Source organism: Clinocottus analis, unplaced genomic scaffold (assembly GCF_023055335.1).
Source record: "Clinocottus analis isolate CAN_PGR_092001 unplaced genomic scaffold, fCliAna1.0.p SCAF_15, whole genome shotgun sequence".
In the NCBI taxonomy this organism is placed as follows: Eukaryota; Metazoa; Chordata; class Actinopteri; order Perciformes; family Cottidae; genus Clinocottus; species Clinocottus analis.
The window spans coordinates 6,599,342-6,617,099 of record NW_027175876.1 but is presented as its reverse complement, the minus strand read 5'-3'; the positions used below and the strand labels follow the sequence as shown (position 1 = coordinate 6,617,099).

Below are 17,758 nucleotides of genomic sequence, written 5' to 3'. Positions count from 1 at the left end.
TTTTATTTTGACATAAAAATAATCGTCTCTCTTTTCTCGTTTTTGGTTTCAAACGCCAAAAACGAGAAAACGGAAGTGGTTTTCCGTTTTCCCGGTCGTTTTTCCGTATTTCCGCATTCTCGAATGAACGAAAAAACAAACAAACAAAACGTACACGGACCCCCGCAGGCATCTCCACCCCCACGCCAGATTGTTGGATGAAAACTTGTTTTTCAAGATGTTTCCTTACCCAGTTTTGAATCTTTTTCGGTTGAACTGAAATAAAAACAGAACTTGTCTATGAAATAATGTATTTTTGCAAGAAGAGGCACCGTTACACAGTCGCCGTAATTCTGCATAAAGACACACCGAAGAGTGACAATCCACACAGCCTTATGTATACTGCGAGGAAAAGGCAGGAGCTGTGAAGGAACATCTTGCTTCTATACTCTATTATTTTGTCAACAGGTATCAACAAATTTTGTTAATTAACACTGAACATTGTCTAGATTATCCTGTTTACATTACTACAAGTGCACTACTTGGTTCATTAACTCTCATAACATGAGGAACGAAAAGAAAAGGTCCTACCTTCACCTTCAGGTTGAAGCTGCTCTGTGTTACTGCTTTTTGACTCCTTTAGGCGCCTCCAGCCTTAAATATACCTTTACGTAAAGACCGCCCTCCTGTAGAAGGGGATGTAACTCTCTGAAATTCTCTACCAAATGAACTACTAATGTCTGCTAACCGAGTACTTACTGCTACTACTTGTGCTACTACTACTACTGCTACTCATAAAAACAAATTCTGCAAATTAATACATACCTTATGTACAGTACGTATATTCAAATATATATATATATATATATATATATATATATATATATATATATATATATATATATATATATATATATAGTATGTATATACAGTATGTATATTCAAAGAAGACTACCGTATATACTGTATAAACAGTGTGTAGGATTTATATTGACACTTACAGATAATGTAATACATATTAAATAACAAATTGTGCCAAGAATTGTTAATTGATAATGTAATATGCCAGCAGCGGATATTTTGGTGTTTCAGGGTTAATGACAATGTATAGCTGATGTTAACTGTTCATCAGAGTGACAGCAGTGTTTATTGGCTCATCCAAACCAGAACAAACTGGATTAGTGAGTTGTAGAAATGGATCAACAGCTCCTGAGGCAGGTTGAACTTCCTGGGCAGTCACTTGTCACTGGTGATGTCCTGCAGGCGTCTACACCCCCACGCAGGATCGTTGGGTGAAGACTTGTTTTTGACATTTCAGAGAAACTGCCTTCAGGGCCTTATTTCACATACATGGTTTACTGGATAACCTCCAGGATAAGATGACGTAGATCTGTGTTAGCAGATGCTTATTCTATAGCGTATATACCCAGTGTTATCAGAATATAATAATGGAGAAAAAATACAACGTGGGGCATCACTTCAGTTTCAGTGGAACTCCTCTTTTGTTCACAAAGTAAAACTTTATTTATAACGTCAACTTCAGATCTTCTGATTGGCTGTTATAATCTGTCCATCACAGAGCAACAGGATTAACCTTATAAAGCCTGACATGACAATACAAATATGTATAACATACTGAGAACACATTTAGTGTATGTTAACACCCCCACTTGTTTATGAAAAGAAGGTGTGTAAATGAGTGAATGTCCATTTTGGTAGTATTTATTCAAAAGAAACAAAACATCAAAACAAGGTTTTTTCCCTTTTCAGCGTGTACATTTTCATACACGGTTAATCCCCAAACATAAACTTTTCAAATTTATTCAACATGAACTTTGTTGCGGGTTTTGTCATCACGTCTGCAACCATCTGATCTGTTGGACAATAGTTCAAACTTATCCTCCCATCATTCACAGTTGACCTTATGAAATGATACTTTATGTCAACATGTTTCCACCTCTGTCTCTTTACAGGGTTCTTTGCTAAGGCTACTGCACCTTGGTTATCCTCATAAACCTTAGGTGGTGCGTATTGACATCCGCCCACGCCCTCTAGTAGTTGAACTAGATACATACACTCTTGTGTAGTTGTGGCTAACGCCATATACTCGGCCTCGCAAGTTGATAGTGCAACAGTGGGCTGCTTCTTAGATTTCCATGAACTCAAAGGACCGTTCTCATTTAAGCTTAAACAGTAACCTGTTGTACTGCGCCTGTCAGTTACATCAGCTGCCCAATCTGCATCACTGTATGCATGTAGCCCCAGTTTTTCACTGGCACATTTCCTGTAACACAACTCTTTGTCAATTGTGCCTTTCAGATATCTCAGTCCATGTTTTACAGTAGTCCAATGCTCTTCTGTTGTCTCAGTAAAGTACTGTGACAGTTTACTTCCTACAAAACTCAGATCTGGTCTTGTACATGTAGTCAAATAGATCAGGCTGCCCACTGCCTCTCTATACTTTCTGACATCACTCATTATTTCTGAATCATCAGTGTAGTGAAGTTTTTGTTCACATGGTTTTGTTCTAGGTTTACAATCATGCATGTCAAACCTTTCAAGTATTTTCTCCACATATCTCTTCTGTGACATTTTTACACATGTATCACTCTGGTCAAAATCAATACCAAGAAAATGTTTCAGTTTACCCAAATGTTTCATCTTGAATGTTGCTGTGAGCATCCCTTTCACAACCTTCAGTGCATTTTCATCACTGGCAGCAATGATCAAGTCATCAACCCATATTACCAAGATCACTTTTTCATTTTCTGTTTCTCTGGTGTAAACACAGTGATCGGCGGGATTTTGCACAAAGTCGTTTTCAATCAGATACTCATGCAGCATCTTGTTCCAATTTCTGCTTGATTGTTTTAGTCCATACAGTGACCTTTCAAGCTTACACACCAACTGTTCATCCGTGCTCGATTTCACTTTATAACGTTCTGGTTGTGTCATGTAAATGTCGCAATCTATTGGTGCATGTAGATAAGCTGTTTTGACATTCATCTGATGTAAGATCAGGTTTCCCTGTGCTGCTTTTTGCATCAATACCCTGATACTGGTCAGGTCTGCAGTAAGAGAAAATGTGTCCTCATAGTCGACGCCCATCTTTTGGCTGTATCCTTTGGCTACATATCGTGCCTTGTATTTTTCTGATCCATCAACATTGTTCTTAATTGCATACACCCATCTACCCCCCACTGCTTTCTTACCCTCGGGCAAGTTGGTTAGAGTAAATGTGTCATTTTCTCTCAGAGATAGCATTTCGTCATCCATTGCATTAACCCATTCTTTTGAGTTTGATGAAGTTACCGCTTCCCTGAATGTTAGGGGTACATTGCACATTAATCTGTAACAATAATCTATGTTAGTCAGTAGCTGATCATCGTTCTCCCCATCAGATACGTATTCTCTTAAATACCCTGGTTTCTTCCTATAAGGGTATCGCCTCGGCTCACAGTTAGCTTCCTCTGTCTGTGCCTGGCTATTCACCTCAGGAACAGTTACTGGAATCTCGCCCTGAGTATGTCCTGGACTCAAGTCAGTATTTGGTCTGGACTTGCTAGTCCTATTCTGTATCTCAAAATCATCGTCGCTAGGGGTCATGTCAGTTTGTGTTTGCTGCTCTGCAACTGTTTTGGTCACAAACTTCACCAACCTGTGCTTTTGCACTTTCCCCGTGTCAGGATAGTAGACCATGTATGCTGGGCTATTCTTGTCGTATCCAACAAAAATTTCCTTCTCAGACCTTGGGTACAACTTTTTCTTGTCCTGTTGATAGGCATAACACAATGACCCAAACTTTTGCATGCTAGAAAGGTTAGGACGTCTTCCTGTCAGCATTAGACAGGGTGTCTGCTTTGTTCAATTGTTAAAGCAGCTTTTGTAAATGGTTACCAATCTCTGAACTGTTTTCATGAATAATAGCCAAAAAAGACGATATTGACAAGTTTCAAGAACACTTCCATCCTTGGATTGACAGAAAGCGACCTGTCTAGAATGGGGAGTGCCTGAGCACGGTTTGACCAGTCTGTTACAGTGGTATCATGAAGGTGTAGTGTTTCCACAGTAAAAGCCATGTTTAATTAAAATCCTGCATCTGCATTAAAAACATCGCAATATTTGCAGACCATAAAACATCTGCACATGCAAATCATACCTTTTAATTGATAGAGATACAAAAAAATATGTTGTGGCTGGCAGCTAAAGCTCTCTGGGAACCTGACGGCACAGACAAATGTTTACTCAAGAGGACATTCAGTAAAGCCCTACATCAATTGCTTTTTATGAATTTAGACCAATCTGTCCAAGACATAGATGGCCAAAAAAAAAAAAAGAATATTAAGAGAGAAACAGATGAAAGAAAATGAACAACAGATATACTGCAGTTCATGATCAGTATCTGCAGCATCAAATTGCATGATTTGCAAATTAAAAATCAAATATGTAAATTATAATTGCTCCAAGCCTCTGTTGAAAGACAGTTTTGCGATGAGTTATGTTGAGAGATTGAGAAATTATGAAAGTACAAAAGTGTAATCATTAAAAACTATTTTATTTTTTAGTATAACCATTTTGATATTCTTGTATAACTATTTAGATTTGTTTAGGTATAACCATTATCTTATTAACCATTGAAGGAATATATGTACTGTTTGGTCTTTATTTGAAGTACAGTTTGTGATTAGACTATATGAAATGCATAGGATGCTATGAGTTGCTGTGTTTTATACTCTTTTCTATACTATGGGTAAATGTAAAAAGCTCTCCTGTGTATTAGGGTCCAGCAGCCAGTGTGACCATATCAGGCAACAAACCCCCAGCTTATCTTAGAGGCAAGATCTAGGACTGACCCTTAAAGAAAAGGGGGAGGGGTTAAGGGTGTCTGTGAGGTACAAGAGGTGATGCACAGAGAGGAAAAGGTCTCTTCTTTTTTCTTGCTTTCTCTCTTCTCACTCTCTTCGGACTTTGCTTTTTACTCTTCCTGTTCACCAGACCATGGTCTGTTCACCAGACCATGGTCTGGTGAACAGATTTAGAGAAGACTAGACTTAATATGCAACTTTACTAGAACAGGAGAAAAATCTTATCCACCCTGTCCCAGCCCTTAGGGGTTGGGACAGGGAACCCAGCTAGTCTGGAGGACAGGGCTCCAGCTTGAGTCTGGAGGAAACTTCTGCTATCAGGAGCAGAGAGCCTGGCAGCAGTACAGGAACACGAACCAGAGAGAGTGGTTTTCAACCAGCTCTGAACTTAGTTTTTATTTTCATTTTACTTTTCACACTGAGCACTGTTTCATTGAGTTGAAATTGTTGTAAGTGAATGGATCGCAAATAAAAATCTCAGCCTTACCATTGGGTAAGTGACTGACACCAAACAAAGTTATGGTTTTTTAGAACAATTTAACCCTCTTTCCCTGTCCACCAACTGTGAGATACAGAAGTGACGACTGAATCTACCAAAGAGACTTAAGGTTTGGGTGAAAACTTTGCAGTGTTAGTATAATGATGAGATGGTGTCAAACAGGCAGAGAGAAGGTGTAGACGATGCACGTACTCGCTATACGGGTTGAGACAAGTTACAGCCCACAGTGGGGACCTGACAGCATAAAGCTGTAAAACACCCTCGCCAAAACCTATAACTTAACTCGAAATTTCAAAAGTCCTATTGCACAATTATGATGTAACTTGATGAAGACATTCAGTGACAAACGACAAACGATCATGAAGACAATCACAGATCATGTAAATAGCTGTTGCTATAACTTTGAAATACTTTCAATAATCTGTAAAAACCTCCTGGCAAACTACGAATGTTACATTGCTGAAAAGTGCTGTAAAGTGATCAAACTGACGTATTGATATTCTCTCTTTGGTGTTGTACTCCAGCCTCAACCCTCATTCTTATATTTTACTTCAGTTTCAGAAGCTTTATTGAAAGAGTTAAAGCTCTTCAGTCAGAGTCGTGTTTCTGATTATCTTCTTTTGAATAAACTATGTTGTTACATTACAATAAAAAACTGCTGTGTGGTGTTTCATAAACGTTTTTTTTATGATCAGATTATAATCTGCAAATACACCACAACATGACAGACGAGTCTAAAAGTCCCGAGAGGCAGCCTTGACCAACACAGACCACAGAACAGCTTCAATCTGAAGGTGTAGGTGTGGAACTTTGCTTATCTTTTTTCATGGTATGACAGTTGATGATCCAAATACTACACTTGTAGTAATGTAAATAGGATAATTTTGGATGAAGTTAAGTGTTAGAAAATTTGAGTTTAGAAAAATTATCTAAAGCTTTTGTAAATATATTATTGACAAATTTAAAACATTTAGCGAAATATACATAGATAGTGTCAATAAGGTCTTTTTTTTTGCAGAGAATTTAAGCATTCACACTGCAATTTAGAGATGTAAATGTGTTTCCTTTTCTCGACAGTTTCCACAGACTGATCATGGCTGAGTACAAGCTAGAGGTCACAACAGGTGACATGATCTTTGCAGGAACATGGGACCACATATATGTCACCTTATTTGGAACTGAAGGGCAGAGTGAGAGAACCGAGTTGGACAACTTTGGCTTCGACCATGTGAGAGCAACAGTAAGTTGAATCCTATTTAACATCCTTGAATTAGATCTGGGACAATGTAATGACTTTTGTTTGTGTATTCATATATACTAGGGTAGTATTTGTCTTCTGACTAATTGAAGGAACACTTTCATATAATTAATACACTTTATGTTACTTGTGTTGATGCTATGTTCCCTTCATGCTTCAGCCTTGAAGGGTTTTGAGGAGGACCATCCCCTGTTGATTGACCACCGCGAAAAAGAGCTGATCCTTAGAAAGAGCTTTTACCAGTAAGTGTGTATGTGTGCAGTACAGCATGTACCAGGAGCTGCTGTTATGGTCTCAGAAATCATCTGGAGAAATTCATATGTGCCTTTTGGTAACTTCTTTTATTTTGTGGGGTTGTTTTTCAGATGGAAGAATGTGGCTGAAGGACTACCCGACATGACCCATTTTAATAATATGTTCCAACTCCCACCTGAAATCCGTTTCTCATTATGTATGAAAGCACTATAAGAAAAGTTGATTTACTGCACCTTAAATTGATTAAGTGGACTCGGCACCAATAGTTCTGTAATTCATGATTTACTTTTTTCAGTGATTCCAAAACTAAAATCCAAGGAACACTTCTAACGAGAAAGGTGCACTCAGAGTCTAGATAATCAGCCAGGTGTGTCCATATAACCCATAATTGCTCCCCAGGTATTATATTATTCATCATATTTGCAATTCCTCCAGAGTATGGCATTGGAAAAGCTACGCTTCTTAGCGTTCAGAATCCGTTGGTGGCGTAAATATTTGAGAAGTTACGGTCAAATTAGGTTTGCATCCTGTCTGCACATTACTTCCTGTCGCTGGCGACAGGCTCCGTACTAAACTGCGCACTATGCAACGTCCGTTTCAACTCTGTTCGCTGCCTTCAAAATAGAAGGACCTTAAAACAGGAAACCAGATACATTACGGCAGACAAAAAACATGCAACGAAAACAACAAAATGTATTGACAAACAATTTCTAACGTCAGAACACATATTGAGTTACTTACACATGTTATAACTAAATGTGACTAATTCTTGTGAATTTGTTCTTGTTGATGTGGACTGTAGTCGATTGCATTAAGAGGTTAAGTCAAAGTCAATTGTATTGTCAATTTTACATATGTGCAAACATATTGAAAGTACGTTTCTCTTCTGTCCTTCATAAAGTGGAATGACGCAGCATCCTGTCATGCGCATATTTATGACTACAAAATCAGGTCGAAAATGCACCGCCAGCTGCTGAATACATTTCATAAACAAGTTCTGTTTTTTTCAATATTTGTGAATTCAAACTAAAAAGCCTCAACATGGGTGAAGTAAAATTTGCCACCACAAATACCAGGCCAGAAACACACGAACAAAGATCAGAGTAGCAAAAAGCAGCCACTCTGAAAGGTTAAAAATCAAGTCTTCATCCAACGATCCGGTATGGGGGTGGAGACCTGCGAGGAGCTGTTGCTGTTGCTCCATTTCTACTACTTACTAATCCAGTTTGTTCTGGTTTGGATGAGCCACTAAACACTGCTGTCACTCCGATGAAGAGTTAACATCAGCTATACACTGTCATTAACCCTGAAACACCAAAGTATCCGCTGCTGACATATTACATTATCATTTTACAGTTCTTTTGGCACAATTTGCTTTTTAATATGTACACATCATCTGTAAGTGTCAATATAAATCCTACACAGTTTATACAGTATATACGGTAGTCATATTTGAATGTATACATAATGTACATATTATTCAGTCAATGTACCATCTATTTGGTATGTATATATTTTTATAATTTGTTGTTTACGATTTAGAACATAGATATATAGAACTATACACATTTATATTTCTGAATGCAGACAAGTTCTGTTTATTCAATATTCGTTAATTCAGTTTAAAAAGACTCAACACTGGGTAAGATAAACTGTGCTGCCACTACGACCAGGACAGGAACACACTGACAAAAAAGATCAGAGTAGCACAGAGCAGCTAGTCTGAAAGGTTGAATATCCACACAAGAAATATAAGATGTTTAGTTTATAGTTACATCATCTCTTATGGGCGGGAGGTAGTAGCAAACAGATATAAGGCAGGGAGGACGGTCTTACAAGAGACAACACGCAGGAACACAGACCAGCTTCAACCTGAACGTGTAGGTATGAACTTTCCTTCTCTTTCCTCGTGGTATGACAGTTGATGATCTAAATAATACACTTGTAGTAATGTAAACAGTATAATCCTCAACAAAGTTAAGTGTTAACAACGTAGTTTTATCCCTGTTTACAACAAATTGGAGAAAAATGTAATGAATCATTTCAAAAACCAGTGTAAACCAGATCAAAACAGTCATACAGTGTCATTAATGTGTTTTTTGCAGAGATGTGAAACATTTACTCTGCAATTTAGAGATGTAAATGTGTTTCTTTTTCTCGACAGTTTCCACAGACTGATCATGGCTGAGTACAAGCTAGAAGTCACAACAGGTGACATGAAATATGCAGGAACATGGGACCACATATATGTCACCTTATTTGGAACTGAAGGGCAGAGTGAGAGAACCGAGTTGGACAACTTTGGCAGGGACCATGTGACTGGGACAGTAAGTTAAATCCTATTTAACATCCTTAAATTAGATCTGGGACAATGTAATGACTTTTGTTTGTGTTTCCATAAATGCTGAGGTAGTATTTGTCTTTGGACTAATTGAAGGAACATTTACCTTTTAAATAATTAAAACACTTGATGTCACAGGGTGTGGTGGTGGACCCAGACACAGAAAAGAGAGCATGAACTTTTTAAGGGTTTTTATTTCTGGGAGCACCTTAAGAGAAAAGTGTCATGGAACAGCAAGTCATCTGAGGAAAGGGAGGTGTGGGTGGAAACCGGGAAGGACAAGACAGGGCAGGCAGACTGGGGCACCAGGAGGATGACCCAAACTGTAGGAACAGGAAGCACAGAGTAGAGTCTATCACAATGCACCTTCTAGATGTTGGTCTAGATTTCTATGTGTTTATTTAAATAAATATTTAAGAAGACTGTCCCGTCTGTGCAGACATTTCTACTCCTTAGATACTTACGAATGTTATGTTGTATTAAATAATAAGAGTAAATTAGTATTTACAACACTCTAACATTTCTGTCAAACTGTATTCTATTGTAATTTTTTGTTCAAATGTACATTATCTTGTGTTTCAAGACAGGAACTTACACCCTGAGCACCAATCTGTCTCTGGGGAAACTTCTGCTGCTCAAGGTGGAGAAAGATCCTTTTGCCATTCTCCCAGAAGATGAGTGGTACCTCTCCAAAATAGTGGTGACGACTCCTGAAGGAGAAGCCCTTCTTTTCCCCTGTTACAGATGGATCTCTAGAGGAGAACTGGTGGAGCTCAGAGGAGGGAGAGGTCGGTTTCATGTTCCCCAAATAATTGATAAAGGATCTTAAATATTGAGATTTATAGATATAACTTATTTTTGACACATTTGTTTTGTTGACAGTTTTGTCAATTGTGTCTTTTAAAGTTGTCTTGATGTTATGTTCCCTTCATGCTTCAGCCTTGAAGGGTTTTGAGGAGGACCATCCCCTGTTGATTGACCACCGCGAAAAAGAGCTGATCCTTAGAAAGAGCTTTTACCAGTAAGTGTGTATGTGTGCAGTACAGCATGTACCAGGAGCTGCTGTTATGGTCTCAGAAATCATCTGGAGAAATTCATACGTGCCTTTTGGTAACTTCTTTTATTTTGTTGGGTTGTTTTTTAGATGGAAGATTTTGGCTGAAGGACTATCCCACGTCAACAATTTCAATAGTGTGTCGGAGATCCCAGCTGAAATAAGAATATCTCGGTCCAAATTAAGTGAAGCAAATACTGTAAAACGTAAAACGTATGTCTACATGTATAATGTTTCCACAACTGATTATGTTTTCTATGTTTTGAGTCAAAACGTTTATTTGAAATATCTGTATTCTGTTTAATTATGTACAACTGTTTTTTTTATCTATGTCTTACTTCAGCGGTCTTGAGCTGAAGATCAAGGGGCTGCTTGGATCTGCTGAAAAATGGGAAAGCATTGAAGACATGAAAAAAATCTTCTGGTGGAGAAAGACAACGATGTCAGGTATTTGTTTTCCCCATGATCCACCTTTGCAGTGCAAGTCACAACAATAATGTCATTGACATCATTTGATAAAAACAAGTGAATGAATATCAGCATTTGGCAGATTATATCCATAGTTCAACTCAACAACGGTTATTTCTGCAAATATCTTAATACAATATGTATGACAGCATTTTAAGAATCTTTGATATACTGCATCTTACATTAATTAAGTGGACTTGGCAGTAAAATTGAAACCTATGAGGTGCACTCAGCAGAGTGTAGATATACGAAAAGTTGTGTCTATACAACTGAATACAACCCATAATTAGGTAACCATTAAATTGAGTTCACAATGTCTAAAAAACAATGCATTTGTATCGAAACAGCAATATGATCAACATGTTAAATAAATATATAGATATTGTATTATATCTCATATTTGCAATTCTTCCAGAGTATGTTACAGAGCACTGGAAGGACGATGATTTCTATGGATTCCAGTTTCTGAATGGACTCAACCCCATGGTGATCAAGCGCTGCTCAGCTCTTCCCCCAAACTTCGCAGTCACAGAGGAGATGGTGAAGCCGTTCCTGAAAGACGGAAGCTCTCTGCAGGAGGAAATGAAGGTATGGAAGAGGAAGAGGGGCTTTAGTTTGGAGATAATCTGTGATTTGGGAGATGATTTTGTGTGTTTATCGTCCCAATATCGTATTGCCTTGATGTGTCTGTGAAACCTATTGATGTTTGAAACGCTTCTCTCTGTCTCTCATCCACATACAGAAAGGCAATATATTCCTCTATGACCAGAAGAAGATGGATGGAATACGCCCGAGAGACAATAATGGAGAACCTCTGCATGTGACTGCTGGTCTCTGTTTGCTCTACTCGAACCCAAAAAACAAACTGATGCCCATCGCAATACAGGTCACATGATCATGTTACATTACACCGTACATTACTATGTTTTCAAAAGTCCACTTGCACTATTTGAACCTACAAAAACTAAATATGTTTTCATCAAATTCCAGTTGCATCAACAGCCTTCTGAGCAGAACCCCATCTTTCTGCCCAGCGACTCAGAGACTGACTGGCTGCTTGCCAAGATGTTTATTAAAAATGCTGATACTATGGATCATGAAGCAGTCCAACACCTCATGAAAACTCACTTTCTGGCAGAGGTCTATGCTGTTGCTGCTCTCCGCAGCTTCTCCGTGATTCATCCTCTCTATAAGGTATGATTTTTTTGTATCTATTTCCTTGATCTGATCTGATGATCTGACTTCTTACTGATTGATTTTTCAGGTATTTTGGATGTTGTATGTCCTTACTAGAGAGTAGATAGAGCAGAGACAGGAAATGACAGAACAAGAGATGGGGATTCAATGCAATAAATGTTTACTGGGTCAAACGTGAATAAATTAGATCTCAACTTATATTTCATGTTGATCTCAGAATAGTCAGCTAACATTACAGTTTCCGAAATATATATTTCTATTGAATGAGTCACAGATAATATGTAAATAAATATTACCAGAAAGCAATAAAGAAACAATAAGATGCACATGTAGTGTAGAGGCCCAGCATAAGACTCACATCTGCGCCTCAGCCTATAATGCGTGTTATTTGTTCCATCTAAATGAACTTATTTATAGTAGACTTAATGGTTAAACCCCTCAAAGCGGGACATAGTGGGACACAAACTATTGTTACTGGGGAGTCAGATTGGTTGGGATCATCATTTTTCTTATGTTCAAAGAAAAATTAAGCAGTAAAAAAATGGCTTACACAATTTTGCTAAAAAATTGCTTCAGGCAAAAAATAATGGAAACAGAGGAGCGAGGAGATGTTGAATAAGAAACTCGGGTTGTACTCAAAGCAAGGGCGTAGGTTTAGTCTCAACATTGGTAGGGACCCCCGCCATATAAAACAACTTAGTTGATATTATGTTGAACAGGCCAACTTTATGAAAATATTTTAACATTTGTGTAACCCGGAACTGATTTAAACATAATAACAGTAATACAACCTTAGTTTAAATACAAAACAGTATTCTGCACCAAATAAATACTAATAATAATTAGTTAACTAAATAAATAAAAAATACCAATGTGCAGTAACAGTATATTTTATATCCAAAATATATTAACAACTTTTCTAAGTTGTGGAGTGAAAAAAGACAAAATAAATTAAAGTATTTGGGATCAGGCTGGTATGGTTCACTCCGCATGTCAGGACTCTGCTGCATCGACTTCCTTGACTATCACTGTGGCTCAAACTGACTGTTCCCCAAAGAGCAAAGAAAATGTAGCCTGGTCTGAACATGCAGGTTTTAACATATTAATAATGCACTTAAAACAGGTAGACAATGTTTACACTTTCTGCCATGATAATACACCTCAACACAGAATCAATGTGATACTTGAAGCCCTGATGGTCCAGCTGCTGCTCCCTCAACCTGCACCACATCTGCATTTCAAAATAATGCCTTAATAAATAAATGTAGACCTTATGAGTAGTATATGTATTTACTTTGAAAGCAATTTAGAACATTTAGGTAATAGGTTCAGATGTTATGGCACAGCCTTGTTTTCTATTCAACGTGACATAATTCACAATCCAAAAGTGCTGGCATAGCACCTGGAAATATGTCATTTCATATTTTTTACTGATTTAATACGACTGTCCATTTCTAATAATTTACTTTATATGTGTGTTTAAGTTAATTCCCAAGTTGTTATTCCAATGTTTGAGAACATTGATGACCTGTCCACATCCTGACTGAAGGGAAGACTGCATTGTCCTCACCCTGTAGAAGAGAGCTCTCTCTCTCTCTTCACTAATTAGAGCAGGAAGGTTGGAGACCAACACGTGTGCTTGTGTTCAACCTGGGACTTGTTTTAATAACACTTATGACAGAAGAAGGACGTGTTTGTGGACATTTCGTGTTAAGGGTGCAGCACTGACATAAGGTCAGATCCCCTAAATGTCCTTCAATTGCATTGCTAATGCAAGATAATTCCTAACAACATGCCATGAGTAGGATCTCACCTGAAGCCCTGCTGGTCCAGCTGGTTCAACCTGCACTGCATCTTCACTGGATTTCTGAGTTTCCTAAATGCATTTCAAAATAATGCAGGTTTGCACTGTGTGAGTAGTTAGCCTGCTAGTAACATTAGCTAACAACAACCTGGCTTCTTGATAGCTACTTACGTGGTGAAAAAAAACCGTCAGATATCTCTTTTCTTTTTTTGGTGGCATTTTCTTATCTACAAAGCACAAAGGGGTCAACAATATCAATGCTGAGACCAAACAACATACTAATATGAGACTGTATTATTACCTGGCGTATTTTAGTAGCTTACCGTGTCAGACTACTGTCAGCTCTCATTCTGTGTTTACGACTCACGTAACTTGTGTGTTTCTGAACCGGCACTTTCTCACTCGCTGTCTCGAGGGCGCATTGGAAAACATGGACATGGATTTAATATAATATTATACTAGGAGTGAAAAATCCGGTTAAAAGTTTTTATACTATTACAGACGAGTGAGTATGCAAATATTTTGTCCAAACTTTGGTCGCGACTAGTCCCTATGGGCCCTATGGAAACCTACGCCCTTGCCTCAAAGTGTCTTGTCAATTGCTCTCCTGCTTGTCCCTGTTTCCTGTTTGAGAGTGCTGTTAAAGTTTTTAACGTTCTTTGTTAATCATGAGATATGAAGTTACATGTATCTAAGAAAGTCTGCCCTTGAAATCATAGACATGTTTCTCACTTCAGATAAAATGACTTAAGTTTGCTAATGTTGCACTTTTAAAAGTGTTAGTACAATTTTTTCACCACATCTATTCCAATTGGGATGTTGCCCTTCTGACATTCAGTCTTTAAAAGAAATTTGCGTATCACTCTGCTGATTTTTCACAGTGAACCTTGGCCTCCACCATTTGAGTATCTTTTATAAACTTGTCTAGAAAAGACAGCACATTGAAAGGCTCCTTTCCATAGTAAACCAATTGTTTGTGTTTATTCTAGTAAGTAAAGGCCGTGCAGACAAAAGGTGTATCTTAATTTGTAAGATTTTTACAAAGAATGTGGTTTTATTTTCCATCAATGGTGAACCCCTGAGCGTTACCGTTTTACTAAGTATTACATTTTCTAGCTTTTCAAGTGACATGTAACTTAGAGATAAAGAACTTTACAGTCATCAGGGTTTAATCTTGTAAAAGAAAAAAAATGACTTGAAGAAAGCCTGTTTTCACTTTTGTTTGCTTCTGGATTCCTTTGGTAAACAACACAAACAAGATGTGCTGCCTGATAAAATGTTTCCTTTCACTGCACAGCTGCTGTTTCCACACTTCCAGTCTACTCTGCACATCAATACTGCAGGCCGCAAAGATCTTTTTGGACCGGATGCGGTTTTGAGTACAGTATGGCTCGGAAAAATACATATTTCTGAATACAATACACGATTCTTTTACTTGAAGAAATGTGTTTGATTTGAAATATTTGTGCAATAATGACTTATTAGACTTCACTTGGATTTGACGGACTGACGGAGTTCATGAGAAGGCATCTCTCTGAAACGACCTACAGCTCTCTCTGTCTGCCAGAGAACATCACTGCACGAGGACTTGAATCCATCCCCAACTTCTACTACAGAGATGATGGTCTGAAGCTGTGGAACATCATCAACAGGTGATCTTTCAATGGATATTGCAACTGTCCCAATTTATTCTACAAGCAACAGATTAGAGTCTTTCTGTCTTATTCACATATACAACATGTAAATCTAATTATTTTGTGCTCACTAGCTTTGTGAAGGCAGTAGTGGAGTACTACTACCCCTCAGACAGTGAAGTGTGTAAAGACACTGAGCTGCAGAACTGGATCAGTGAGATATTCACACATGGCTTCTTGGGAAACAAAGCCTCAGGTATTTAACAGTAAACCTACAGCATTGTAATGAAGATAGTGAATGCAATAAATAACTGATAGTATTTGTTCTACCAACAGGGTTTTCAGCTGGCTTTCATACTGTCCAGGAGGTGATCAAATTCATCACCATGGTGATCTTCACAGTGACAGGTCAACATTCTGCAGTAAACAATGGGCAGGTAATGAGTTGGGACATTGGAATATGTGTTGATGTTTATTCAAGTATGATTGTGTTTTAATACTTCAGATGTATGAACATTGAGCTCCTACAATCATTTTGTTCATTCCATTTTTCAATTTGACTGAACATTACAAAGGTGGTAAGGTTAAATTCCCAGTGTAGATTTACATAACTTCATCCTCCAATGTTTAACATTAAAATAAGTCAATTTAATTGGTTTTCTATCAAAGTTGTTACGTATTAAAAATGTCTTTCATTATTTAGTTTGACTACTTCTCCTGGCCACCAAATGGCCCACTCCTGCTGCGCAAACCTCCTCCAACCACTAAGGGGCAGTCAAGCATGGAGACGATTTTGGAGACGCTCCCAAATGTTGGCGAGGCAATCAACTTTGTAGTATTGGTTTGCCTCCTATCAGAGAATTACTCTGACATGGTAAGTTTGGTGATGACGAACACTCAATATATCATGTCCACATTTTAAAAGTGTTTCAAATAAAGCGTGTACCAAACACAGTACTGTGTCAATCTGATTTACTGTTTTGTGCTTTTTGCAGGTTCCCATTGGTGCATACCCCAACGAACGATTCCATGAGCCTGCTATAAAGCAGATGATGAAGGAATTTCAAGCAGAGTTGTCTTACCTCAGTGAGACAATTGCAACAAGAAACTTGCAGCTTGAAATACCCTACAGCTACCTGGACCCTCCTCTTATCGAGAACAGTATTGCTATTTAACTCAAGCCATTTGTATCTCTCTGCATGAGGCAACAGCACCAATACCCTTTTAACACCTGTCTTGCATGGTGGGTTGTGGGTTAAACTCTGGAAGACTATACTCAATGCTGTATCATGTTAAGTCAGCCTATGATGGGGTACCTGTGTTGAGGATTGGCTCATGTAAACTACGAGTTCTTTACATTTCTGAGGTTCTTTTTATTATTCCTTCTTCTTTATTGAATATAATCATGTTTTATGAGTTAAGATAGTTTCTATAGTGTTGCATACTTTAAAACACTCAGTATAGTCATGTTTTATGAGTTAAGATAGTTTCTATAATGTTGCATACTTTAAAACACTTAGTATAGTCATGTTTTATGAGTTAAGATAGTTTCTATAGTGTTGCATACTTTAAAACACTTAGTATAGTCATGTTTTATGAGTTAAAATGTTTTCTATATTATTGCACATATACGCTTTGACATATTCCTGTTTCTATAAGGGGAAATGTTTTCTATCACAAGTGCATTGATATGTTATAATACATTTCTGTTTTAAATGACAAGTCCAAATGAAGTCATAAGTAGATATATGATCATGGGAAGATCTGCTGCAAAGAGGTATTGACCTGTGACCCAAGCCAGAGCATGTTGAACCACAGACACCCATTACTCACACTAATGAAAGGTCTGACGCCTGTAAGCTTATCATGACTCCATCAAAACAGCATCGGCATGTTTCATCTGCCAACTCTGCGCAAAAAGGCGCCAGTCTGACTGACACCTGTACGGACTCCCTTTTTTGCAGCTTCATGTACAAACACAAGATGAGCGTGTGACCAAGAACAGATCAGTAAATCACTGTCGACAGTCACCCCTACTGTAGGACCCCTCCTCCTCACATTTGCCTATAAAAACAAAGACAACGGAGCACTTCTTCAGTTCCTTCTCGGACTCTGTCCCCGAGAATGAGCCACTCCATTTGAGTAATCAAATGGAGACTTTCTACGCTGTGAGTAAACTGAGTCTCTTCGCCCTAAGGGGATATCCCCCAAGAACTAAGAGGCCGGGGCACGGTGTGTTGACAATTTGAAATATATTTTACTTTTGGACGGTCTTTCAACTCTTGCGGGGATAACCTCCAAAGAAAGGATGTGCAGTAAAAGTATTTTATGTATAAATAACTCTTGTTGAAAATAAATCTTATATACAATGAAATAAGAATCTAGTTCTATCTACATAATGGGG

The 17,758-nt window shown here is 38.0% G+C and overlaps 1 protein-coding gene and 2 long non-coding RNA genes across 3 annotated transcripts; 2 read left to right on the top strand and 1 right to left on the bottom strand.

The window, feature by feature from the left end:
• Nucleotides 1-9,026: 9,026 nt before the first annotated feature.
• LOC137785952 (hydroperoxide isomerase ALOXE3-like) lies at nucleotides 9,027-16,614 on the top strand. The gene is made up of 10 exons (XM_068577528.1): nucleotides 9,027-9,183; nucleotides 9,781-9,985; nucleotides 10,137-10,218; nucleotides 10,595-10,698; nucleotides 11,135-11,307; nucleotides 15,206-15,372; nucleotides 15,489-15,610; nucleotides 15,691-15,791; nucleotides 16,058-16,228; nucleotides 16,350-16,614. The coding sequence occupies exons 1-10, from the start codon at nucleotides 9,037-9,039 to the stop codon at nucleotides 16,527-16,529; spliced, it is 1,452 nt and encodes a 483-aa protein (XP_068433629.1). The 5' UTR covers nucleotides 9,027-9,036; the 3' UTR covers nucleotides 16,530-16,614.
• Nucleotides 11,170-14,182, bottom strand: LOC137785457 (uncharacterized). Its single transcript, XR_011077507.1, has 4 exons — nucleotides 14,044-14,182; nucleotides 13,892-13,947; nucleotides 13,730-13,792; nucleotides 11,170-11,289 (listed from the first exon to the last, which is right to left on the bottom strand). It is a non-coding gene; the product is annotated as an uncharacterized lncRNA (long non-coding RNA).
• LOC137785458 (uncharacterized) lies at nucleotides 11,509-15,038 on the top strand. Its single transcript, XR_011077508.1, has 3 exons — nucleotides 11,509-11,605; nucleotides 11,710-11,913; nucleotides 15,018-15,038. It is a non-coding gene; the product is annotated as an uncharacterized lncRNA (long non-coding RNA).
• Nucleotides 16,615-17,758: the final 1,144 nt, after the last annotated feature.